The sequence below is a fragment of the Falco cherrug genome, chromosome 5 (genome assembly GCF_023634085.1).
Source record: "Falco cherrug isolate bFalChe1 chromosome 5, bFalChe1.pri, whole genome shotgun sequence".
In the NCBI taxonomy this organism is placed as follows: domain Eukaryota; kingdom Metazoa; phylum Chordata; class Aves; order Falconiformes; family Falconidae; genus Falco; species Falco cherrug.
Window position 1 is genome coordinate 55221654 of NC_073701.1, and position 26776 is coordinate 55248429.

Consider the following 26776-nt stretch of genomic DNA (forward strand, 5'->3'; position numbering starts at 1 on the left):
GGTTAATAGAACTTGTAATTTATAGGAAGTTTGTATATGTATATGTCCATGGGCCAAGTCCCTTTGTGTGTCAGCTACAATAAGCTGTGAATGTTTTGGCCGGTACTGAAGTTATTTTCTCTACTTATTGGCAGATGTCGCTGAACTAACAACTATAAAACAAGAACTGAATTACAGAATTACTGTTCAGTCAGCAAAGTTGCTTCGTCTTCTGAAGCAGAAAGACAGGCTTGTGCAAAAAGTCCAGAAGAACTGTGATATTGTCACAGCTTGTTTACAGGCAGTTTCCCAGAAACGATGTAAGTACTTTCCGTGTACGTGTGTACTAGTGTAAGTAGTTTACTTCGTGAATGTGGGCAGTGTTTCAACTAAGCCCTCACACTTGATTTTAAGTCAAGAGGCCAGGATACGCTATTCATTAGATAAGACTGGTTTCCGGTGATGTCAGTGGCACCTGGGAAAAGACAAAGTTCAACTCGCTCAGCAAGGTTGCCATAGCCTCAGCCCTTACTGTGGGCTGTCTGCCAGGCTTTTTCAGCTATAATTCACAGAAAGCCTGAGTTGAATTTTTTGGCGTACCTGCTGTGTTTAACTGTGTGCTTTCATATGTTTATAAGGGAGAAGCTGGAAATGGAAATTCTTCTTGCTGGAAACTATAGAAAGCACATGCAGTTGTTTTCCCACAGCATTGTTGGTAGTGTGTAACTCCTTTTGAGTTGATTCAAGATGAGGAGTATTAGTAAAAACAAACCTATGTCCCTCAAACCTCTTTATCAGCATCTGTGGTTTTGGGGTTTCAGAGAGGGTGCATGGGAAAGAGGAGAAATGTTGTTCTTCGTTCTTTTGCCTTTTCTTCCAGCACAGTGAAACCTTTTTATTTGACTTGACAAAGTTGTCATCTAAAGATAGGCTAAAGTGCTTTTGTTAGTTCTGCTAAAATGAAGCTTCGTGTAATGTTGTATGTAAAAATAAATAGAAATTACACCTTTAGAAAGGACATGTGAAAATAACCTAATGTTCCCTGTCTTATTTTTCATTAACATGCAGCGTGACAGGTACACAAATATTCAGGTACAGTAAACAAAGCATGGTCTTTTCACAAAAATGCCTGTAGGAGCTTTGAGATGCATGTAAAAATTTCATTAAAAGAATCTTAATGTAGTGGCATGTGCTAATGTAGTTTAGTTAAGGGTTTGTCTATTACCGTGAAATGTAATTTTTAAACATTTGGAAGTGTCCCTTTGTTTTACTTAAAGCTAACATGGAAGTTCTTTGCTGTCATGCACTGCGTAGGCATATTTCTTTTACCTACTCTTCTTTCTCAGCATCAGCTTGATAACTGAGTCCTCAGTGCCATTAACACTTAAGCGTATACTGTAGTCTGCTTTTAAATGGGGCTACTTGAATTTTGCATGTGTCTTGAGTGTTTAGAGGATTTGACTATAAATTTTGAAGGTCTGAGCATCCTGACCTCATTTGTTAGGTAAAAACCTATTGACTGAAAGGGATACGGAATTTCATCCTAAATACAAATGTTTACAAACTTCAGATACCATTTTGCACTTAATGGGGTGTTATGTTTAAGATGTGGTAACAACTGAGATAGCTGAAGTTCTGAAGTTTTAAAGTAATGCAGTTTATTGCCTAATATCCATGCATGTGCATGCAGGTTTTTGAATACTATTTGTAGGTTTGTGTATTACATCTCTTCAAGTGAGATTTTTGTTTTTAATTATTAATATAGCATATTTATCTAGTGTTCATTTTCAGCTTGTATTTCTGGAAATCCAGATGTATATTCCAGGGCACCAAAAACTTAGTTAATTCTTGCTTCAAGATCTAATCCAAAGCCACTGGGATTTGTTGAATGAATCCTGGAAACTTCAGTTGCTCTGGAATAGATTGAGACTGTTTTTATTGTTCAGTGTAGATGTACTAGCACTATACAGAGAATGCAGGAATAAGCTCTTCCTGTAGGATGTACAACTTTGAATTTCCTGGTAATCAGGCCTTTTATTTGATCAACAGCTGTCCAAAGGCAGGCACCACTCATCTTCCCTCCAACCATTTATTCTTGCTTTGGTACAATTTCCTTTGTAGTAGTAGGAACCACTGTGTGGGACATAATCAAATTGGAGATGTGATCTGGTAAGACCTTTTTCCTTTTCTGTGAGTTCCCTGTTCCTAGTTTCTGCAGAGGGTGGTAGAAATGGGTGCACAGGAGAAGGTGATTGCTTAGAGTAGCTTGAGAAGTGCAGCTGCTGAGTATGTAGTTAAGTCTTAAAGTCTCAGCAAAACTGTTATGCAAACAATGGAAAGATCTATTTTATTTTCTTTTAACTTTAAAAAAAGAACAGTTAATGTGGTGGAACATTAAAAAATGCACACCTCTTCCTCCGGACCAGAATGTAAGAGAGTTTTTCTGCTCACTGAAGCCCTTGGAAACTAGATTTTCTGTAGACTACCCTCTCATTTTTACATATTCAAATCATTATTATTAATTGTAGAAGTTTTCATTGTTCCAGATTTTTCTGATGAAAGCATGTACTTGCAGTATAATGTTATGTGCCATAAAGCTTTATAATGTGCTTTCGTGTACAGTATTAGTATTATGATATCCCGTAGAACTAAAATGTTTATCAAGTAAGTATGAAAAAGTTGTTAAAATATTTTTTAAAATATTTTTTCTTTTAAAGTATGTTATTTATTGGCAAATTAAAATGTATTACAGTTGCATTATCATTAATTCTAATGTTTCAAAAGAAGTGATTCTTCAACTGATTCATAGAGAATTTTGTTGTATGTTTATACACTGGGAATATTTTCCTCCCATATAATGAGATCTCTATGTAGAGGTAGAACTCTAGTTTTAAATTAACCTTAACTTCACATTCAGATGTTTGAATGCTACCTTTAAACAATGTGTGTAGGCCAATTGCAAACAAATACAGTTTCAAGAAAAGATGGAAATTCTGTTGATGCTTAATTCTCGCTTTTTCAGACCCTTGTGCATATTGCCTGACAAATGCCTTCCTAGTGGTAACTTCAGTTAGTTAGGAAATTACAGGGCTGATAAGTTTGATCCCTTATTTTCTGATGAAGTGTCTAACATGGTTTAGTCTTACTCTAACAGAGTAAGAAACAGGTACTGTTTAAAAAACTGTATGCCTAAAACTGTGTGTGTTCAGTATCTGACAGTTCAGCATCTGCAAGTTTTGCAGACTGCACAGGGAGCTGTCTGGTGCTCACTCTCTGACTTGTGCACGGCCCTCTGGCAGCTTTGGAAGCCCGTGTTGGGCTTGCTTGTGCTTTAGGACCACCAATACCCAGCACAGTGCCTGCAGCTTTTGAACTCCTGAGTGGATAGAGTAAATATGGAGGAACAAACTGTCGCCAGAGACAACTTCATAACTTACTGTCTTTCTCATTGTGCTGTTGACCTTTATCCCATGTAGCTGATACATGTTTTGCATACATATAGGTATTACCATAGAAAACAAAGTTGGCTGCAGAGTGAAATGCATTTTGGCCAGAAACATGAATGGCTATGGGTATGTTGAGGTTGGATAAATTGTTTTGTTGGATACATGCTAAAAGCAGTACACTGTGCTGTACTTCTAGTTTGTAAGATACGTGACTGACCAGTTTCCTTTTAGTAACACTTTTAAAACCAAAATTTAAATAAAATACTCCAGTGAAGAAAAGCAGTAAGAGAAAAATCACAGTGATGGCCTGACGGCAAACATAGCTTCTAGGCACACATTTCTCTTACTCTTGTGATTTTGACTTATTTGGAGTAACAAGATATAAGTTTGTTCTGTAGCATTGTGAACTATTTCAAACCCATCTTAGAAAGAAAGCAGTGCTTTATGTCCTTGATTGCATCATTTGAGAAAAGGAATTCAGTAAAAAATAAATCAAGGCTTTGCAGCTATGATTTAAAGAATGTACAAAAGACATCTCATTCTTTTCTCTCTTCCTGTATTTTATATAGTGACAGCTTGCTTATATTGTTAAATATAATTTTGACTGATCAAAATGCAAACCAGAGGTTCCTTGAATCACAAATCTTGATTGCCTGTCATTTTAATAAAAAAAAAAGAATGCATGTATTATCTATATATTACTTAAAAGTAAAATCATCCAGCTCAATTGTTGCTCAGTCTGGCTGGAAGCAAGCAGGAATGCTTAAATCTGATTCAATATAGAATAAGTTGAAGTTATATTAACAGAAAGTTCATTAATATTCCCTTGTATTTTTTATGGAGAAATAATTCAGTATAAAATTTTGCATTGGTGCTGTGTAGCTATTATAGGTACATAGCACCATAACTTTAAATGGGTCTCATGCTGTGTTCAGAAAGACTTTTAGTATGCTGTGTTGTAATACTGTTTTAGAAACTACGATTAAGGATAAGTATCATTCTTCCATTATTTCAGCATTGCCTCCTGAATAGAATTCTCCAAGATAACAATAAACATTAGCTTTCTAGTTTTTCTCCTCCTGGTTTGATTGAATGCAGAGCCAGTAGAGGGAGACAGAATATTTTATTTTGTGCAGAGATAGAGATGCGTCTCTGGTTTTCATAGGTTGATGGCTTTCATATCCTTTCTTTAAACGTGGAGGGAAGTACTTTACAAATGTGGTCAGGCCATGATTGGATGAAAAGATTTAAAGTCAGTCAAACAAATGTTGTTCACAAAAGAAGTAATAGGTTCCATATGTGAAGTAGATGAAAAATGGTGACACATGGCTTCTTAATTCTAACTGAGATCATTAATTCCCACATGGTTGTGGAGGTTATTCAGAAGCTTCTGACTCAGTGAGCTGACCGTTTCGGAGTCCAGCTACAGATATTCAGAAGTTTGTTTATATACTTACTAGCAATACTTGTGATCTCTTTAAGTGCATCTTAACTGGATAGACGCTCAGCACAAACTGGCATCTGCACACAGATTAGTACCCTACATGGTTCCCAGGGGATGGACTGAGTTTCCTGGTAGATGTCTGGGCTATGAAGTCTCCTCAACTTCTGAGAACATGTTACTGTCTCTGTAGCATCAACTCTCCTCACAGTGTATGGAACTCACTCAGAGGAAACTGGATGAGTGCAATTTAGATATGCAGAAGTACTTCAACATCTAGATTAAACTTCTGTTTTCTGTCTCCTCGTTCCCTCCCTCCAGAGTTTCTCTTTAGCTTCAGTCCTGCCACATCTGTGTGTCCTGTCCCATTTTCTACTTTTTTCCCCCCTTCCTAACTCTTCGTTAGCTTTTCTCACTTGATCCCAGTCTTTAAATATTGCACTTCTCAGCCGTGTTCCTTTTTCCTCTTCCCTGTGTCTTGTCTACCCTGCAGTGGTAGTGCTAGCTGTCAGTCAGACTACTCCCCATCTCTGAGTTTTCTTCACATTGTTCCTTGGTCTCTTTCATATGTTCTTCCTTGTTTTTTTTCCTGCATGCACTAATTATCTGCTCACCTGTTTTCTCCATCTTTCTTCTTCCCTCTACATTTCTTAAAAAACAAAGGCAAACATTCACAAATTTTAGTTCATAGGATGAAATTTTGATTAAAGGTCTAAGGACAGCTTTAATACAGTATACTGTGAACTGTTAACACAGCTAATATTGATTTGATTGAACTTGAACTTCATGAGGTTCTTGGAGGAGGGGAAGATTTTTCAGAATGAGATCAATCAGCCATTGTAATAATCTCCCCAGAGAAGTGGTGGGTTCCCCAGCATTAGCCACTTTTAAGATTCAGCTGGGCCATCTTGTCTAGACCCTGCTTTTGCCAAGAAAGGTTGGACCATGTGATCCTTGAGGTCCCTTCCAACCTGGTATTCAATGATATGATTCTATGATTATCACTCTGGATCAGATGTCTTGTAACATGGGACAAGCACTTGTGTACCTATGTAATATTCATGCAGGTCAAATCATGCATGTGGCTTATCTGTCTTTCCCCACTCGCCTCCCAGTAGTTTGATGTACTGTTGCAGTTGTATAAATATGCTTGAACCTGGAACACCTCTTTTAGCCTGGTTTAATTTTTTTTCTTTCTTTATGAAGAATTGAGTTACTCGGTGAATGCTGCTACTGTGGCAATTTTGCCAACACCCTCTGCCCTCAAATCTCCATTGTTATAAATTAGGGGCCAAATTTTAAGCTTGTGTTTGCTTTTCATGTTCCTCACTTTAATGTCTGAAATATATAGAGAAGGATGTTCTGTATTAAACTTAAAAATACTAATATCTGTGCGATTTCCAGTGTTTCATTTCCAATTAAAGGAGTGAGTATCATGTACTTGCTGTGTTAATCTCCAACTCTTAATTTAGATTTCCAAGTGGATGTGAAACAGGTCATTCATTTAGAAAACCATGTCTCGTTTTCAAGGTGTTGGTCTAATACATTTTAAATTTAACTCAGTAGCTCTGATGTCTACAGCCAGATGAATCTGCTTCAGTCACTTTTTATAGCAATAACTATTTACTTATCTGTTGAAAGTACATTCCTCCTTTGATGAGGTTAGAATAGGAGGTTTGCATCTTGTGGAGTCTGATTTCCTGTGAGTCATCCTCAAATGACTCAATTGGCTGCATGTTTCAGTTCAGTAGCTTTCTTGTTACCTCATCTGTATTTGTGTGCTTGGTAACATTACTAGTGTGTACCCTTTGTGGGTGCTCATGAATTTGATCCTTAAAATTGATGCTTGGCTTCTTGAAATGCATACTTAAGAAATGTTGCTTGTGGCTACTTCTTGTTTTTCCTAATGAATTGTTCTTAATTTAGTTCCAGCTGATCTTTTGTCCTTTGAAGCCTTTTGGTGGGGAAAGGGAAATGGAATGGAACAGAATTGTGAGCTTGAAAATGTCATAGTCATCTGAAGGTGTTTGCTTAAGCTGTTGCCAAAGGTAGGCTGAATTTTCTTTAGGCAACTGACTAAAGAATTTGTAGCAATACATGTGTAAATAAATAGAATATTGCTATTGAATTTTTATTGCTATTTTTGTCAAACAGTTATGCTGCGTAGAGTGAAGGCTTTCTCTGTTATTTATGACTCAAGACGTGGAGGTAGACTGAGGATTAGTTAACAAGGATTTTGTAGTTCATTCTGTGTCTTGTGCTGGTTTGCCGGGAGTGAGGTAATGGGACAGTTAAAAACAGAGACAACCTGTATTTAGGGATGCCGGAGCTTGGCTCAGTGGGGATGGGGGCTGTGTGGTTGGTCCGTAAGCTGCATTGGACCACTGGGCAGCAGTTCTTTTGATCTGGATGGTTGACATTCACCTTCCAGTCTTTTGTGTATGGACTGTGCATGAGGGAAAATGACTGTAGACATAAGTGTGGTCTTACCAGACATGTTCATTGTTATCTAGCATTATTAATAAGTTGTGTGACATCTAGTAATATTACTGGTGAGCCCTTCAGAAGAATCAACTAGAGTGGGCAATATAAAATTACCTGCTGTTTGATTATCATATTTCACTCTGCTTCAGCCAGCTGAGGTTCTGGGAAATCTGAAAGCTTATTCCATTGCAATGGGAGCCTGGACTGAGAAGGATTACTTTCCTTTTAATATTAGGCTTGGAGGAGAAGGACTGCAAACAGCATAATTCATTGCTGTGCACTAGGTCATGAAGAAGTGTTTCGAGGAGTAGGTGTATGTCATCTTTAGTATTTGCAAATGTAAATTAGATTGTGTATTATGGATATCTGTTAGGGGGTCTGGGAGAAAGAAAAGTGAGTGTTACCAAATATAATACTAACAGTGTGGAACACTGAACAGGATGTTGATGTTTTGCAAGGGCAACAATTTCTGTTCTTAAATGCCATTGAGAGTTTACTACCACAGTATTTTATGTACTGTTGGAAGTTACCCACATGGAAAGCATTATCTGTGTGCTAAAGGCTGACAAGTAATCACTAACTGAGTAATCCTGGTATGGTTTTAGGTAGTGGTTACTTTCTTCTGATGAGAATATGATCTTGGAACTGATCTTTGAGTAGCGCAGCCAGCTTGGAGACTCACGGAAGCAGTGTGAGTGGAAGTAGTTTAACAGAGCAGCAAGTCAGTAAAATTGTGGTGCAGCCCGGTGCTGCTCCGTTGCCTCTCACAGGATATTCTTCTAGAGAACTATCAACTAAGTTCCCAGACTTAAAGTGTAGTTGTGCTGTTGATGGGGGGTGGGGTACACACAGAGCATGGATCTTGTAGGTAGTAAGTTTATATACCTTTGATCACTTGATGAGCAGTAGCGTTGGTAAGCCCTTGTTGTGATTTAACCCCAGCTGGCGACTAAACACTGCGCAGCCACTCATTCACTCCCCCCACAGTTTCACAGGATGGGGGTGAGGATTGGAAGAGTAAAAGCTAGGAAACATCTGAGTTGAGATAAAGACAGTTTAATAGGTAAAGCAAAAGCCATGTGCATAAGCAAAGCAAAACAAGGAATTCATTCACCACTCCCCATGGGCAGGCAGATGTTCAGCCATCTCCAGGAAGGCAGGGCTCCATCATGTGTAACAGGTACTTGGGAAGACAGACTCCATCACTCTGAATGTTCCCACCTTCCTCCTTCTTCCCCCAGCTTATATACTTAGCATGATGTCATACGGTATGGAATATCCCTTTGACTAGTTTGAGTCATCTGTCCTGGCTGTGTTGCCTCCCAATTTCCCTGTGCCCCTCCAGCCCTCTTGCTTGTAGGGCCCAAGAAACTGAAGAGTCCTTGACCTAATATAAATGCTACCCAGCAACAACCAAAACCATCAGTGTGTTATCAACACCATTCTTACACCAAATCCAAACCACATCACTGCATCAGCTACTAAGAAGAAAATTTAACTCTATCCCAGCCAAAACCAGAACAGTATCTACCCCTTATTCTGTACCACTTGACGTTTTTCTGACTTGGTCGTATCTTCACTGAAAAGTTGTTCTGGTCTGTGCCACTGCAGAAAATCAGATTCAAAAGATGACAAAACCTAGTGCTTAGAACAGTATAGAGCCTGGAGTCCTCACTTTGAGGGAAATTCTGCTTTAAGGTTACAGCAACTAAAATATCTTGTTCCAGCATGAAATAAAACACCCACTCACAGAAGTCAGTTGCTTATGAAGCAAAATTCTGAAAGCTTACATTTTGAACTAAAATGCTTTGTTCAGATTTTGACATCTCACCCTTTTTCATTTCATGTTATGTAACGAGCCATTTTTAAGATGTTAAAATGTTTAATCCTAAAAAGAATAAAAATTATGCTTTTAGCATTTGGAAATTGTTGCCATCAAAGTTAACATTCTGCTGTGAAGGACTTTGCTCTCCACAAGCTGGTATTCTATGGCAGAGCTCTTCATTAAAGTGGTTCCAACCAGCTTTGTTACGGAGATCCTCCAGGGAACGTGCAGCCAGCTATCTCTGCAGCTCACTCCATGGCTGTTCAGCCCTGGGATTGCCAGCATTTAGGGAGCTGAGGAGCTGGCATGCATTCCTAAGCCATAGATTTTTCTTCTGCGTCTTTAGGGATTATATGAATCCTTACTTTTCCATGTCACATACTTCATACTGTGCTGCTTTGTCCCTAACTCTGGCTGCTGAAGTCCTACCTCCATCAAAAATACCTCCCTGCCTGCTCTGAACAGAATGCCATCTTATATTCCATCATGGGCTAAAAATTCCGCAGTTCTCAAAAATGGCTTTTATTATGGGCTCCTTCAGCTACATTCTTCAGGATTTAACTAAGCAAATTGTCTTGGCAGCTGCTTTGACTAGTGGCAGGATCCTGAGGTAGGATTGCTTTTGTCACAAACTCTGGAAGTCTGTTCAGGGTCTAGGTACTTAGTTTCAAGTGTCGCTGGGCTTGATGAATATACCTGACTGATGCTTTTTTTAAAGTATCATTCCACTGCTACTTTTAATAGGAGATTGGCCACATTCAGAGTTGGGGTTGCTACTGCTGGTAAATTTCTAGAGACAGTGTGGAGCCTGATGACCAAGAGACCCTTACCTCCTTGAGGGAGGTGCTACCTCCTGGGGCACTGCTGCTGCTCATTTTCCAGTTCAGTGAGCTGCTGTCTCTGGAGGGGTGGGATTTTCCTGGGAAAGGGAGGTGCCAGGGCTTCAGGACTAGGTGGAAGCAAATGAGCAGCAGACCTCAGGCACTCCTCTCTGAAAGAACCTTCAGCTGCCTGTTCTCTTCTGCCTGTTTGAGCCTCAAACTTAGCCCCAAATGTGCCTCATGCAGAAGGAAGTGGCTGCTGAGTACAGCAGCTTACCATTTGGGAGATACCAGGCCTTCACCCAAAGAGTGTGGTGAGACCTGGGAGACCCTGGTCAACCAGCTGTGGTGGCCCACTTCTGTGTAAACTATGGGTCAGTGAAATTCAGAGCTGTACCACTGCATCTTTCATTCTCTCCCGTTTGGAATAACTGTCCTGGGAAACAGCAGATATCTGGGTTGAGGGTGAGGTGGGGGTAAACTGACCTGTCTGAAGTGTGTTGTGTAGGTATGTTTTGTGGTTGGCCTCTGCTGCTAAGGTGAAAGGGGCATCCTGTAATAGTCACCTGAGGTGGCAAGCGTCAGCCATTGCTTATCTAACTTCAACTAGTTTTCTTTTTTCCTCTCTGTCCCTCCCAAATAAGTAGCTCCACAGTATTTTTTATTTGATTCTGTAGAAACTTGATGGGATAGTAACAGCTGGATTACAATATAAAAACTTATTCTTGTAGAATAAATACTATATTGCTTATCATGGACCTGAACAGGAAATTCAGTAAATCCTTTTGTAAGCAATTATCTGACTGCTAAATCTAGGCCCAGTTTGCAACAGAAAATGCATATTGTTCAGTATAGGAATTCAGTATAGATTGCAGAATCACCAGATTCTTGTCCAGCAACATTTGGTATAGGATGTAAATACTCTTTGTCAGTGTGCTAGCAGCTGTGACAACAGTGAAATGGTTGAGTTAGTGCTACACCTGAGACTGTGTTTATTTTGGGTAGGCATACAACTCGGAGGTTGACTGCTTGGCTTCTTTTCCATACTGTGTAACTGTAACACTGCTGCTGTTGCAAAGTGGTAGCTGACCTGGCAGGGTAAGTTTTGTGAGGCGTGTAGAGTTCTGAGTGCACTGAATTACACTTTTCACAGCTGTGCCGTGAAAAGTTGACATACTGGATAGTACTAGTTACATAAAATACTTCTTGAGTATTAGAAATAGGGATTACTGTGATATATTTTTGTGTGCTTTTTTGATTACTTGCTAAATAATACTTGTATTACATAATAATAATAATATTTTTTCTGAGCAAAGTGGTTCTCAAACCAGTGATATCTTATTTCTCTAGTACTGCAGTAACTTTGGAAGGTGGAATTTGATCAGCTCGAACTGAGGAGGCATGCAGTTACCTGAAGGAAGGATGCTGCTGTTTGCTGTCAACAGTCAGAACAATCTGTTCTCTGTCTACACTCCCTGTGGGTTAGTCATGACATCAGAAGTAACTGTCAGGCACCACTGTTCCCTCTGCTCATTTGCAGCTGTTCAGATGGATACCTGATCAGTGGTAAAGTTTGGTTAATCTGATAGTTCCCTGAAAAACTGGAAAAGCGATGCGTTTATTTAGTCACTCGAGAATTATTGTGGTTAAATGAGGTGCTGATTTCCACATAGGTTCTGGAAGAGTGTGAAACTGAGCTCATCCCACTCCAGCCCAGTGTGTCTGCCTGCGGCAGGGTGAGTGTTGGCTGGAGATGGAGGAGTGGGGTGCAGGGCCCAGCTGAGCAAAGGGCTCAGCCCACAGGTCTGTGTACAAAAGTGGTCATGTTCTTTGCTGTGAGGTGCTGTCAGCATCCAGGGTGTAATCTAGGAGTTCATTGCATTAAATGGGAATTTGCGATGAAACTGGCTGTATGGCCATTGCTGCCAAAGGCTGTGTGAAGGAGCGATGTGTGAGAAGTGCACCTGACTGCATTCATATTTTGCAAATCCTTTAGTCACTTCTGAACTGATGGCAGATCCTGCTACAATTCTGCAGGCAGCAAAAAGCCATGGCATCTATGGTAAACATCAGACAATCAAGATGTAAGGATTTATTTGTGTGTATAAGCTTACAGCAGGGGTGGTTGTGTGAGCTGCCTAACTATAATACCATGTCATTGCAATCTTTAATCTTTCTCTGACAAGCTTTTGGATGTGGAAACAGCCTGAGATAAAAAGTTGTGCAATTAGATTGTACGCATAGTCTTTCACACTTGTCTAGCTTAGCTCTGCCTCCTTTTTTTATTCTTCTGGGGATTACACTTTGGTACAAGTAACTGTGCTGTTCTTTTCCCTAATTAAATGCCTTTTTTTTTTTTTTTTTTTTTTTTGTTTTCTTACCATTGTGAACTTGTAGGAGGGTTAATGGGGCTTCACTGAAAATGCCCAGTGGGGTACATGGCCTTTAACACAGCATTTTATTTCCAGATATTGGTTGAGTTAGTCTTTGAAGAAAAGATATCCTGGATACTAGAGATCAAGTGGAGGATAACAGCTGCTTGGCATAATTAGGACTAGGAATAGACTGATTTATGGAGCATCAGGCGGTAATAGCAGCTATGTTTCTGCAGCTTTGTGAGATAATCCTGCCATTTAAAAACAAGATGCTAGAGAAGTGGGCTGTGAACTTAGTCTGTTTGGATCACTAGTCCTGCTTATAATTCTGTGCTGGAGCAGCTCTGGAGGAAATATTAAATGAGAACCTCAGATTTTAAAGTGCTCTTTTTCTTGAAGCTCTTAATAACCTAAATTTGACTTACTGAGCAGTAAGTGAATGCTCCTCACATACGCTTCAAATTTGCCAAAGAAATAAAGTCCATATTCCATCTTCATGTTACCCTATCTTTTATATTTCTCTCTTAGTAAAAGCTGGAAACCTCTTGCTGGGTTTTGCCAGCAGTGAAACAGCTTCTAAATTTAGTTCACTGTAAATTATAGTTACCTCCCTAAAATCACAGCAATGTGGTACTGATCAATATGTTTTCCCTGCCATCCATACAATACATATGGTCAAAATACAAAGCATGAACAGTTTTTGGTTCTTGGGTTGGATTAGGTATCATTGATAGCTAACAGTTTAATGTGAGGTTTCAGCGTGGGTTTTTTCAATACGTTACTGCTAATTTCTCATCTCATCCAATGGTCATTGGCAGCAAAAGCTATTGGACCTCAATCCTGAAGGAGAAATAATTATCCGGTGAGACTAAAGGAAGTCAGAACACGAAGGTAATCAATGTGCACATCTGATCTTTTTTAAAAAAGCATACTAATCTGAGGAATTAAATATGACTAATATTTATAGTAATGCTATAGAGGCCCAGTAAAGTCAGGAACCTAATGAGCTGGTCACTGAACACACAGTACAAGGCTCCCTGAAAACCAAACTAGTAATGAGGCAAGGCTACTTGAAGACTGGTAGGAGAAGCACATGTTCAGAGGAGTGAAGTAAGTTGTCCCAAGCTACACAGTAGTTAATAAGAGCTTTGCTGTTACCAAAACTCATGCTTGCATGGTGTTGTACACATGTTCAAAATCAATTTTAATGGCTCAAAGCTTCAGTACTAAATGAGCCTTTGATTATTGAACTGAACGTGTTTAGGATTAAACTTGTACTGTTAAGAGTTGGTTATGAACTGAAATTTTGTTATTTAACTGTTGAGTAAAAAAACTTGGAGTAGTAATGTTGTTGTGACTGATAACTGTTTTCTCTTCATCTTACACACTAACTTGAAAAAAAAACCCGTCTCTGTGTCAAACTTGCTTAAATGACTAATTGTCTTGGTTTAACCCCAGCTGGTCATGAAGTACCAGGCAGCTGCTCGCTCACTTCCTCCTCACCCAGAGCAATGGGGAGGAGTCTTGGAAATGATGTAAAACTCAAGGGTTGAGATAAGAACAATTTAATAATTGAAACAGAATAAAAATGAAAGAACAACAATAACAATGATGACAATAACAGTTATAATGAAAAGGGGAAGGGAAAGAATATCATCCAGAGGGAAAGGAAGAAAGGAACACATGGTGCACAGTGCAACTGCTCACCACCTGCCCATGCCCAGCCAGTGCCTGAGCAGCGACCTGCCCGCCCTGGCCACCCCCCTGGGTATATATACATATATATATATATATGACATCCCATGGTATGGAATAACTCCTTGACTAGTTTGGGTCAGCTGACCTGGCTGTGTTCCCTCTCAATTCCTCGTTCCCCCCCCCCAGCCTTTTTGCTAGCAGGGCCCAGACAACTCAAAAGTCTCACATCAAAGCCAAAACAGAGCACCAACTAGCTCCTAAGATGATGATTATGTCCATCCCAGCTGAAACCAGGACACTAATGTACATACTTATTTTCCCGGAAAGGGAGTTGATAGTTTGAGGCTTATTTGCTTTGTTAGCTACTTCCTTTTCCAACACTTGCAGAATGTGTTCTGTTGAAGCTATGGCCCACATGGGAGATGAAGGGAATTATGTGGTCTAGAGGGCTTGGGGTTGCAGTAGCTTCATGTACGTGCAAAACTTCGTGGGAAGATTTCAATTTCTTTACAGAACTGGTGGCATCGGCAAATGGGAACCAATGTGTATGCGATCAAAGGATTTGGGTGGTGGTAGAGGACTTCTGTATTGACTGAAGGAAGATTTGTGGTTCCAAGAGCTCTATGGGCAGGGCTTATATGAGCTTCTCTTGGAGTGAACCCCATTCCCCTCTCCAACCCCAGAAAGGGTTTTGTTTCGGTTTGTGTGTAAAGAGCGCTGTCCACAGAGATCTTGCGTACTGGGAGAGGTAAGATCCGTGCTGGAAGCAGGACTTTCTTATCCTTGAGCAGTGCAGGAACAACCTGTCTCTGCTGTGTGTCTAATGAAAGCCTTGCACAGCCTGAGCCTAGGCTTTGATGGATGTCCTTAGCATTACTGCAAATAAGTACTGAACAACATATAAAAACTTCTATGGTATAAACATGGTCCCATTCCCGTGGTGCTTCCTGGCCCAAAGCAAAGGCATTTTGGGGCTAGTAACTTTTCTAACTTTGGCAATCGTTTTTTAATATCAGAGCTTTGAAAGTGTTCTGTCTGTGGATAAATCCTGCCTTGGGGACATAGCGTTGTTTTGCTTTCTTTAATTATTTTGGGGGGGTTAAAATCTTGCTGTTTCTGAAATAACCAATGAAGCTGGTGATCCACACTGTAAAATTCAATTTCTATGCCAGATGCTAAGCAAATAATCACATTCTAATAAAGGACGAGCAGCTCAGTTTTAGAGCTGGGAGCCTGCAATCTGCTATGACCTCCATTTGTCAGCAAATATCTTAAGCATGCCTACAAATTGTACCTGTCAGAATTACTTTTTTCATATGTTGCATTAGTTTTTCTGCTGACTTGGTGATTTATTTATTTTTTAAATGACCATGTAGCATTTAAGCAGGATTCTGGGGTGCGAATACTGGCCAAGATATTCATTTCCTTCATATTGTTTAGCAAGGTTAGGGAACGCTTCCTAATTTTTACGATCATGCTTTTCAGCAGTGTTTTTATGTAGGCCTCTTCAGTGATTTTTCTTCTTATGTTCCTTACCAAAATAGCATCTTTAATTATGATTCAGTAGAGACAGTTAATTTCTCTGACAAAAAAGGGTGTTTGCTCTCTGAGACCTCACTTCAGTTCATTACTTTGTATTTAATTTAAAAGGTCCTCTCTTTACTTTATTGAGCATGTAAACATTGCTATGACTTTTATTCCTGTTGTTAACTGTAGACTTTATGCTGCTGGTTAGTACAGCAGTTAAAATAGATTGTTACTTTAGCAGTCCTTGCATGACATGTCTTTTACCTTGCTCATGATATACAACTTAATCTGTGTATGATCTGCTCTACAGTTACAGTCGGCACATGAAGACGTTAAGTAAAATAAATGGACTCCTTGGGCGCACACACACACGCCCCCCCTTCCATTTCATTTATTTTCTTCATCAGGACAACATAGATCACTGTGCTCCTCAAATGGCGATTATAACTTTTGAGTTTGTTTGTACAGTTGAACCAAATTAGAAAAAAATACTAAGAAACCTGTATGTTGTTGAATTCCACCACACCTCCCCCTCCAGTTTCACAACAGGAAAAGATCCATCCACTTACCATTTTTCTGTGGTTAAGAGCTTTTTGGGAGCGTTTGGGACATAGAAAGCTTCTGCAAACTTTTTTTTGTACTTTTGTCCTTTTGGAAGATAACCTATATATATATATATATGTACAAAGAATGAAATGTAGCAGTGGACTTCAGCTTGCAGTTAACACACCTGCATTCTGGTGTTTGTACACAGGTATTTGCAAGAGTGCTAGGTGCCTGTGCTTCCCTTTAGGTCACCGTAGATCTAGTCAATATCTTGCTCTCATTGCTTTAGTATCCGAAGCTCTTCACAGCCTTCTCTTTTCTGTTGTCACACCCCTGTCATTTCTTACTCAGTATTCAGGGTTATCTCATGCCTCCTACCTCCATCCTACACATATTTTAAAACAAGCACCTTCTCAGTTTCCCCCATGTTGGTATTTCCTTTTAGACGTTTAGCCATGTTGAACTTGAGTTGATGATTAAAATCTAATCCCTCCTTCAGCCCTCTTATTGACCTTATGCCTTTGTGTGTGTCCCTTGTTACTCATCTTTGCCATAAAGTCTACAGAAGCACAGTAGCAGATCATATATTAAGACTGCTGTCCACTATGCATTCCAATGTCATCTAGCTGTCTCCCTGTGCTCCTCCATATGCTAATGTGTGGGGTTTTTTTCTCTTCTTTCTTTTAAAGCAGGCAGCCTGTTTTTAGTTCTGCTTGTCCAGCACCTACTGCAATAGCGCTGCAGCCCAGAATTAGGATTTATGGGCACTGCAGTGGATACAAATAGCTTTAATAGATTGTTGGGCATACTCAGTTGTGCAAGTTTGTTGTCCTCTATTACTGGCACAATAAGGGGAACTAACTTCTGTCTTGTGATCAAGCAATGCTATATTTAAGCCGCTTTTTGTTTCCTGCATGGATAGGTCCAAGTTAAATCTCTGCCTGTCCTTTTAGTGCAGGCATTGAACCCTATGCTAAGATAAAGGTTTCCACATTGCATCTATTTTGTATTGTCAGAGTAGATTTTTTTTTTTTCTTCTGAAATATTTGCAGTGTCTCTGATCTGTGGTGCATGATGTTTAAAAAACAAGTCGGTTTCTATTTTTCAGGAATTCTTTCAGTTCTCCCCTGTTAAGCTCTGAGAACAGTCAGTTGCCAGTGATGGGCCTGGAGTGAAATAGGCTACCCTTTGCACCCAGCCCATTGGCACTGGTTGCTGTCACTTGTGTGCCTCAGCATTGCTGAATTACCAGCAAATTTAGTTCCTCTATCCTTAAAACCAGTTTGACCTAGGAATTGCAGATGCCGCGGAATACCCACTTTTTAATGTTGCGATGGTAAAAGTTGGTGACACAGGAGAGTTAATAATTTGTGATGTAAAGCATTTGAATATTAATCTATTACTACTTTTCAGTGTGATTGTATTGTAGTGACAGGTTTAAGAAAAAAATCTAGCTTACTGCTTAGTGGCTTCCTGAAGAACTCGGGGAAACAGGGGCTTCATGCTCTACTGGACTGAGTGTAGGTCTGGGAGACAGGTACATGCAGTTCTGCTGTTCCATTGGCCTTAGCCCTGGTACTGTACAGATGTCAAGTCTTTCCCTGCCTCCTTCATTCATGGAAATAGCTATGTGTGTACAAATGGAGAGAGGTTGTAGACAGGTTCAAGGGGGTTACAGAACTGTCTGTACTTCTGTTTTAGCAACCTGTGATGCTTTTGAGGGCTTTCATGTTCTCACCTATGTGATCTGATTGCATAAGCATCTTGTGCCCCTCTAAGAACAACCTATGAATTGAGGGACTGTAGTCACTTACCTACACTGATTCACTATCTATGAACGTGGTGCCTTCCTGGGTGGGAAACTGGTTATCACAGCTCCACCCCATTGTGATGTAAACTGCTAGAAACTGCTTTCACAACTGATTTACAGATGCGTTCATTACAGATGTATGATATTTCAAGTGTTTTCACTGATGCTGGAAAAGTTTGGCATACTCCTTAGAGTGTATTGTATCTGCCAAAAATTTCAAGAAGCAGTGTGATTATGAATATTATTCAACTTGTAAATTGTGTAACTGTCCATCACTTCCAAAAGGTAAATTGCAACATATATTTGTGGGCAGGTGATGCTGGGGTCAAGGAGACCTGGCTCTGTTGAAGGGACCTTCTCTTTCCTCATCAGTCCTGTCCTAGTATATGCACATGTGTAGTACAGAAGGAAGGAGTGGATAGTACGTACAAGAGGGAAGGGGGAGAATGACCAAAAAAAAACCCCCAAAAAGTAAAAAAAACCCCAACAATAAAACCCATTAATTATCATAATGAAGAATCTTGAGTCTAGAGTTCTCGTGGTTGAATCCTGATTGTGCAAAGTCAAAGGATCATGTAGTGTATATAGTTATGAGCTTCTTACAGGAGTAATAGTCTTGTAGATTAATTTCCTGTTGAAAGATATACATCACACTAAACAGTGCTATTTTAATGATGTTCTCTAGATCAGTCCTCAGCAGATGTGGCTAAACAGTGTGCAGGCAATGTTCTCTTTCAGACAGCTTAGCTACAAACAAAGTTGCATGGCCTTGAGAGTGCTCTTTGGTAAGAAAATTCTCCAGATCCTCTGTTTGTCTTAAACTCTCCAAGAACAAGTGGTCTGTTTTAGGGCTTCCTTCAAGAGAAGACTGTGTTAAAGAGTACTTGCTGTGCTGTCAGTGTTTGAAGGGGGAAATAAGTAAGAAGGCTATGTGCCTGAAGTCTAAAGGAAGAGGAAGTATTGGACTAGGATTGAGCTTGTTTGGATTTGTTTCTCAGCTCTGCGGCATGTTTCCTGAGACTAATCATTTAAATCTTGTTTCTCTGTTTCTGGAAATCATAGATGTTATTTCCTGTCCATTGTGTAGTTTATATTTGTGCTGAATAGCTTTATAGGCAAGGATTGGTTCAGCTCTTTTTGTTCGTGCTATCCAGTCTAGGGCACAGTGAGGTCCTGACCTCTTTTGTGACACTTATGTACAAAGTGATACAAATGATGACTAATGCAATGGAAAAGTTTAAAATATTCATGCTGTGTTGATGAGACTATGGTGTGTCAACACACTGCACCATTTTCCTGAGCCCTACTTGTTGAAAGAGTGTAAAATGAACCTTCTGTAAGCACAAATACAGTACCAAACCTTCATTTTTGTATTGGTTCTGGAACCATCCCTTGTCCAGTAAAGACATCCCTACATTATTTGTCTAAGAGCAGAGACCAGCTCGGTGGCAGACCTGAATCTGTTAGTTCAAAATCATGTTTTTCCTTCTGTGTAACACAGATTTGTCCACTCTCACCCATAGACTCCCTCCTCACACGGTCATGAACTGTGGACATGTGAAATGGTGCTACAGGCTCTGTGCTTGGTGGTCCACACAATAGTTACAGCTAGCTGGTAGATCAGAGCATCTGCTTGGCTGCCATGCCTGAGGTAGCAAGTCTAGTAACAGCCTGGCAATGCAGGAGGTGATGCTCGACTTGCAGGCTGAGGTGGGAGGAGTGCTGAGCTGTGCCACCTTGCAGGCTTTCATGTTCAAGGACACACGCTGTAGCATTGCTGTAGGACCTGTGCCCCCTCAATGTCAAAGACTCAACAAGCCAGAGGCCTTTTTTTCAGGCTGTCAGAGATGGCTCCATCTTGTGTGTTGGCAGAGGGTGAAGCTCCAGGTGGGTCGTGCTCGTTTTTAGGCTTTTAGGATCAAGCAGAAGGAAGTGGGGCTGGTTTTGGCAGAGGATGTTTAATAATAGAACACATATAGAACTGGGTAGGATAGGAATTTTGTGCTCCAGTGCTGAAGATGGTTTAGTGGGCTACGAGTATTTAAAATACTTCTGCCTCCTGGGAGAATCTCAGACTGCCTTATCCTTTCTTCCTTCCAAAGTGGACATATTTCATGCCATGTGTTTTCTCTTATATACTACAATTTGAAAGTGAAATCTTTTCTCTTTTGAAGCTCATGATGAACTACAATGCACATCCAGAACATGTGTTGGTACAGATTTAAAATTTCATTTGCTAACTTATGTAGAGCTATTTGAAGCCCAGTGGTAATGGGGTTACCTTTTCTGGTTATATTTTGTGGGCTCTTGTAGCAGTATATGGAACTCTAGGGCCACTGTCTGCTAAGCCCCATACAATGGGTTTTGCCTTGTGGTTGCAATACATCTTCCCCCCTCATCCTATTGACATATATTTCTTTCTGATATTTGCTGTATCAGCAGCTGGTGTAGTGATGCTGTCTAAATGCAATTTCTAAAATGCTTTGAGATGAAACATGTTACAGTATTATCATACAATAAATTTTTTCATGGGTACATGTTGCCTTAAATTTTTTTGCTAACGCAGGTGTCCAGAAGTGTGGCAAATGAGCTTTGTCCCCAAACTTTCACTATTTTACTGAGATGTTGTGGTATGAATCAGAATTACAGGAGGTCTGTATACTTTTCTGTGAAAATAAAGGGGAGGATGTGGAGTTCATGAAATACAGTGACCCAGCTGAAGATGTCTTACTATTTTTAGTCTTTTAATTACATTCAGTCATCTTTGCACACATCAGAAGAGAACCAGTGAACTGTGCCTTCCAGTAATGCTGGGTTTGGGTAGTTAAAGCTCCATGCAAACAAAAGTGTCCTTCTCTTTAAAAGCAAGATTGGTCTGTGGCCCCATTTCAGCTGCTGTTCCTGTCGCTGCCCCGTCTGCTTGTGCTCATTTTCCTGTTCTAGCTGCCTGTGTTTTACCTCATTGTGCAGACAGAAGAGAAGTGGGCTGACAAATGGAGAGGTTTAAGGTAAATGGAGTTGGTTTCTCTATGTCAAAACCTGGCAGTGATCATAAGACCGATCACCATCAGGCCAATCTTAACAATTGCGCAATTTATACGTGTGAAATAGAGCATACTTCGTAAGAAATACTGACTTTAAAAAGGCATGGTTAGCAGGTGGTGGTAAGACTGCAAAGAGATACCAAATGAGGAAATAAGGTTTTTCAGAAAGTGACTCTGTTGCGTGGGAGGGAATAAATGAACTACAGGGAGAAAACAAGCAAAGTCTCAGGTTGATTATTACAAAATATCTGGAGCTGAAATATCTGGGCTAGCCAAAACGCTTTGATTTCCCACCCCCACCCCCCTTCCCCCCTGAGTGTCATCTGTCTTGTCAGTAATTGCAGGTGAGGATTTGTGCAAGTGGCCAGACCTCTCTGCATTGGTGGATCAAACTAAATTCATGCTGGCTAGTGACATCTTTGAGTTCAAATTTGTTGTGTTTTCACCAACTTGGAATTACGGTGATTTGTCTGAAATTTCCCCATCGTTGAAGACTTATTTACAGCTTAACAGTGGTGAATACAGCAAATTTGTACAAGCTGCTGACATGCAGTGTCATGCTTAGATGTCTGCAAGTTCAGGGAGTGGTGGAGAGCACGTCTTGCCACAGGCAAATTAGAGGCTTTGCCTGATCAGTGATTAAAACCCAATGCCATTCACTTTTCTAGAAGCTAGGCTCTTGCCCTTAAGATATGTATATGTGTGCCTAATGGGAGGCTTATCAGTGTCTCTAAAAATCCATTTGTGCTAATGATTCACTGAGTCATCAAACCCATTAGTATGGCTTGGCTTCTTCATTTTATCTCCTGAAATTCACTTTTGATTTTTTTTCCTTAAGAGTAATGTTGTGTTAATTGGCTGGCATGCAGGAAAGCTTCTAAATGGTACACTGGTCGGTGGAAGTAGCTATGTCTCAAGTCACAGAATGATTGTCCTGATTGTTTCCAGTTTTCTTATGGAGTGACAAGATGAGAAATAGCAGTAGTGAAGGCACAGAATTCTCACTTTGAGAAGCTGGTTATCATCATAAGTTAAATATTATTGTCTTCCTTAGAGCTGATTTGTAATTGTTTAAAAATTGAAGGTAACGTGATTTTGTTTGGTTTAGTGGGGTGACTGATTCTCACTGTAAGGATAATGAGTGGTTCCTGAAATTTTGGCTGTGGCTCCTGAGACTTTGGGCAACAGCATGTGGTATTGGATTAGCCAGTCTTGAAACAATACGAGAACACTGGTGCTATTTGCATATGGTACTCGGAGAAGAGGAGAATAATATTAGAGAGATTACATGGTTATTTCTGTATTTAAATATTTCTGTTACAGTCCCATTGGTACAATCTGTACACCTAGGGAGATTAATTCATTCCAAATTGAATGCTTTAACCACTAAATCGTCATCTCCAGCTGGCACTGAAATAAAGTGATTTGCATCATCTGTATCAGCAGGGAAGTGTCACCTTTGTTAAAAAAAGAACCACTGACACATAGACTTAATTATCTATTCAGAGTGCAAGCTAGCAGCTGAAATGTAGTGACTTTTCTCCAAAACTAAACCAGATATTTAAAGAGGCACGATCAAAATCATGCTTCTCTGGAAACAGTAACTTCTAAAGATAGCTATAACTGATCTTAAAAAAAGGCTTGCTTTGTGGTTTATATTGTGTCTCTTTTATATAATTGGTTTTGCTGCTTATCTGTTGTCAGTTTTCTCTTGTCTTTATAATGTGGCTGAGAAAAACATCTCTTTAATAAAGGAGCAAATCCTTGTTTCAAAGCTATGGAAGTTGGCAGGTAGACTCACACTTATGGTAGCTCGGTCTTTGAGCCCAGCTAATGTGGTGCGATAAATCTTCCACAGAAGCGCTGAGTGGTTTAGATTGTAAAAGCTATTATTATTTCAAATGCTTTTCCTTCTTGTCAGTCAAACCACTAGTTTGAAGTTTGTATCAAACCCTCTTAAGATGATATTAGGTCAAATAGCACTGGAAAATGAATCTAATAAAATGCTGTTGAAGAGCTGCTTTTTAACTATTTAGTGTGTGGCGTGTTGTTAGTAGTAAGTGCTGCTGCAGTTTACATGCATAGAGAAGGCTGTTATTTTAATTGAGGGTGTTCAAAGTCTGTGCTGGAGAGTCAGAAACACAGAAACTGTGGCGCCTGCTTGCTCTTGCTGCTGCTGGGGCTGACCCTGAGCAGCCCTGGCTGCGGGACCTGACCCCAGCCTGCCCTGGCACTGAGATACCGCTACATCCGTCGCTCTCCCCGTGCTCCATGGTCTAGTAGTGCCTGTGGGACTCTTTCCCAGGACAGCTTTTTGAAAGGGGCGGCAGGATTACGTATACAAGTCCAGCTGCAGGCCAGAATCCCATGTGAGAAGTCTCTTTGCTGGACATTCAGCTCGTTTTGTTCTCGGCAGAAATCTTAACGTTGCCCCTTGTTAAGCGGCGTCAGGTGAGACGAGGCAGCGCTGCGTGTGCGGGGTGAGCTGTGTGCAGCTGTCCTGGAGCCCCTTGCCACGGCCGAGCCCCACCACTGCCTCCTGCGCTCCCGTTACTTCTAACCGGAGCTGCTGCTGCCGCCCTTCGCCTGCTGCATCCCAGGTGGTGCTGGAGGAGGAGAGGCTGCCGGTTATCCAGGCAGTGATGCTAGGATTGTGGGCGGGAGCAGCTCTTCCCCCCCTTCTTTCCCCCCCATCCCCCCCGTTTTTTTTCCCTTGTCTCCTCTCCTTGTCCTCCCTCTCCTCTCCCGCACTCAGACTCTGCCGTCTCCGCACTGCAGCTCCCCGCTAGCCGGGAGAGCCGCTGCCGGGCCCCCCGCCCCGCCATGCCCCCCGCCCTGCCGCCCTAGGCGAGCTGTCGGGTACCGCTGGCGGCGGGCGCCCGGCGAGCCGGGGCTGCCATGCGGCAGGACAGGCTGACGGGCTCGCTGCGCCGCGGGGGGCGATGCCTGAAGCGGCAGAGCTCGGGCGGCGGCGTGGGCACCATCCTCAGCAACGTCCTCAAGAAACGCAGCTGCATCTCCCGGACGGCGCCGCGCCTGCTCTGCACCTTGGAGCCAGGTAACCCGCTCCCCCCGGCTGGGCGGCGAGGCGGCTGCAGTCCCGTAAGCGGCTTAGCGGGGAGGGGGGGAGCGGCCGGAGCCCGGGCCGCCGCCTCCCCGCGGGGGCGGCTCAGCGAGGAGGACGCGGCCGGAGGGCGATGAGGGCCGCGGGTAGGCGCGGGGCGGGGCGGGGGGCTGCGCCCCGGGGGCGGCGGCGGCGGCCGACACCGGCCTGAGGCAAATGGCCGCGCCTCGCCGGCCGCCGCAGCGGCACGGGCTGCCTCGGCGGGGCCCGGCCTGCGTGAGGCGCCGCGGTCGCGGCCTGAGGCGCGGCGGCGTGTACGGAGCGCGGCGGCGGCGCTGCCTGGGCTGGGCCGGCCTCGGGGAGGGCGGCGGGGCCTGCGAGGTCGCCCCGGGCTGGCGAGCGGGCGGAGGCGGCCCCGGCGGGGGAGCCAGCCCGGCCCCAGCGGGGAGGCCGGCAGCGTCCGCGGGCCGTGCGGGGCGGCAGCGCGCTGTCCCCTTCCCCGGGGGGCTCTGCCGCTCTCCGCGCGCGGCGGACCCCCGCTCTGATCTTCAGCCCTCCCTCCTCCTTTCCCCGCTCCTCCCGCCCGGCCTCGCCGCGCTTTTGTGCCGTTCGGCGGTGCCCGGTTCCCCTCCCCTCCCCTCTGCCCCCGGGCCGCCACTTTCCGCCGGCCTCTCCGCGCTGCCCGCCGCATGGCCGAGGCCGGGGCGCTGCGGCTCCCCTCGGCCCCGCCAGGCCTCCCCCCTGAACCTGCCAGCCCCTGACTTGCTGAAGACCCCTCCTCCCGGCCAGCCTTTGTCTGCCGTAGGGTGTTGTCTACATTGGCCACCGAGCCTTGCCTCGGGGGGAAGGCATCGGCTTCCGGGCGATCTTGCCTGGGTCCTGCTTCAGTACCAAAACCTTTGAAGGACCAGGGCTCTCGGCAGAAGCACTGATGGGTGATCGTTACTGAACGTTATTTTCTGGTTGCCTACCATCGAAATTGACTCGTTTGGGTTTTTTTATGAAGTATTGGAAATTTAGATTCAATTTACAACGTTAGATCTGTCACTCGCAGCTGAAATGTTGTTGATCTGTTGGCTAAACCTAGGCATTTACGAAACATGCAAGCCTGGCGTCTACTGAAACAGAGCAACACATAGAAACATGTCAGATTCAGTTTCCCATTGTACTAGCTGCATGTGCGTCAGGCACACAATGCTGACCTTTTGTGCTTGAGATGAGTTTCAGGTGCTATTATTATTAATAAGGTCTCAGATATATGCTGGTATAGGTTTATAGGGTTGCTGTTATCAAGATTTCCTGATTCATAATTCACGCAGACCCCTGCTCCTACAGTTTTCTTTTAAAATCCCATGTAACAACATTATTTGGACAATGACATTCTTTTACTTACACTCCCACAAAGATCAGGGGAGATGATCACAGGCATAACCACAAATGCTATAGTCTTAAAGCTAGGAAATCCCAGTGAGTTGGGGTTTCCATATTGTTTATACGTAAGTAAATACAGTAATGGCATTCAGGGTGCATGCTTTCATAGAGTGATGGAGATGGGGCACCTAGTGAGCCCTTAAAAAATAAGCTGAATGAAGTTTTCTTCTGATTTTCTTAGTGTCTATATCAGCTGTCTTTGTGTTGAGAAGTTTCTGTAGACTGCAGATTTCAGGTATGCTTTGATAACATTTCAGTGAGCCCTGGCTCCTGACGGAAGTGATTTCATGCAGAGTTACTCAGAATGTTACTTTTATTTCTGATTTTGAAGATGAAAACCTACATTTAGAGATAAATTACAATGCAAGGCTGAGAATCTTCCTGAAACAACAAGCAACAATAAGGTGGTAGTTTACATTGCCACTTTTTCCCCTCAGCTTGGACTCCCACTGCACACAAAGCTGCTTCAGGCCTTTTTCCTCGTTTGTTTTTGTTAAAATATTTATTTGCTTTCTATGGGAGAGGTTTCAACATCTGCTTTTAAGTACAGCCAAGAACCTACAGCGATGTGCTTTGTAAGTTTGAAGCTATAGCTTTATAGCCCACATATGTGCATCTGAACAGATCATCTTCCTACGCTTTTTCTGGTTTAGTATTTAGGAAAAAATTCTAGACCGTGCTCCATCATTTTGTTTAATGTTGCTGGGGAGTGGAGATTTGATTCCTTCAGGTAGGTACTTTGCTGACCACGACAATTTTCTCGCCTCTTGTGGCACTTTATGGGGTCCTGTGCTACATTTTGATGATACAGTGGAAGGCTGCTAGAGTTTGGGAATCCTTGGGGTATAATCTTCCCTCTTTTGTTGTCAGGTGTCATCATGTATTTTACATGGAAAAGCTAATGGGATTGGATTATGTGGGATTTTATCTTTCTCTTGTTTGTGGTTTTTTTTCTTTTCTTCTCTTCTTAGAATAGCTTTTCTGTAGTGGTTTCTGGTGACCTGGTTGCAAGGGAATTGAACAGGCCTTATTTTGGCATTCCTCTACCCTTCAGAAATTTGATGGGTGCCAAACCTGTGTACCTTTATGTGTGCTTGTATTTGTGGAGCTAATAATTCGTATGTGTTCCCAATGCATTCCTGCACACGTTAGGTATGAAAGTTGAAAGTGTATGACTATGTCAAATGACACTATAGACCGACTGGCTTGATGTAAAAGTGTGGAGTTGTACTGACAGCAGTTACAGTCCCCAAGAGTAGGAACTACTGTTGCATATATGGTACAC

At 42.1% G+C, this 26776-nt stretch overlaps 1 protein-coding gene across 7 annotated transcripts in view; it reads left to right on the forward strand.

The window, feature by feature from the left end:
• The window catches only part of TBC1D30 (TBC1 domain family member 30), a 60581-nt gene that overhangs the window by 2652 nt on the left and 31153 nt on the right, over window positions 1-26776 (forward strand). For 3 of the 7 annotated variants that reach the window (XM_027812390.2, XM_027812391.2, XM_055711806.1), the window contains exon 2: window positions 135-299. The exons of 1 other annotated variant lie outside the window; for it this stretch is intronic. In XM_027812390.2, coding sequence (XP_027668191.2) covers window positions 135-299 — 165 coding nt within the window. Of the gene's footprint in view, window positions 1-134; window positions 300-23765; window positions 24055-24150; window positions 24207-26776 lie in introns of those variants that run through there. 3 more of the 7 variants (XM_055711803.1, XM_055711804.1, XM_055711805.1) reach the window with 2 other exon arrangements.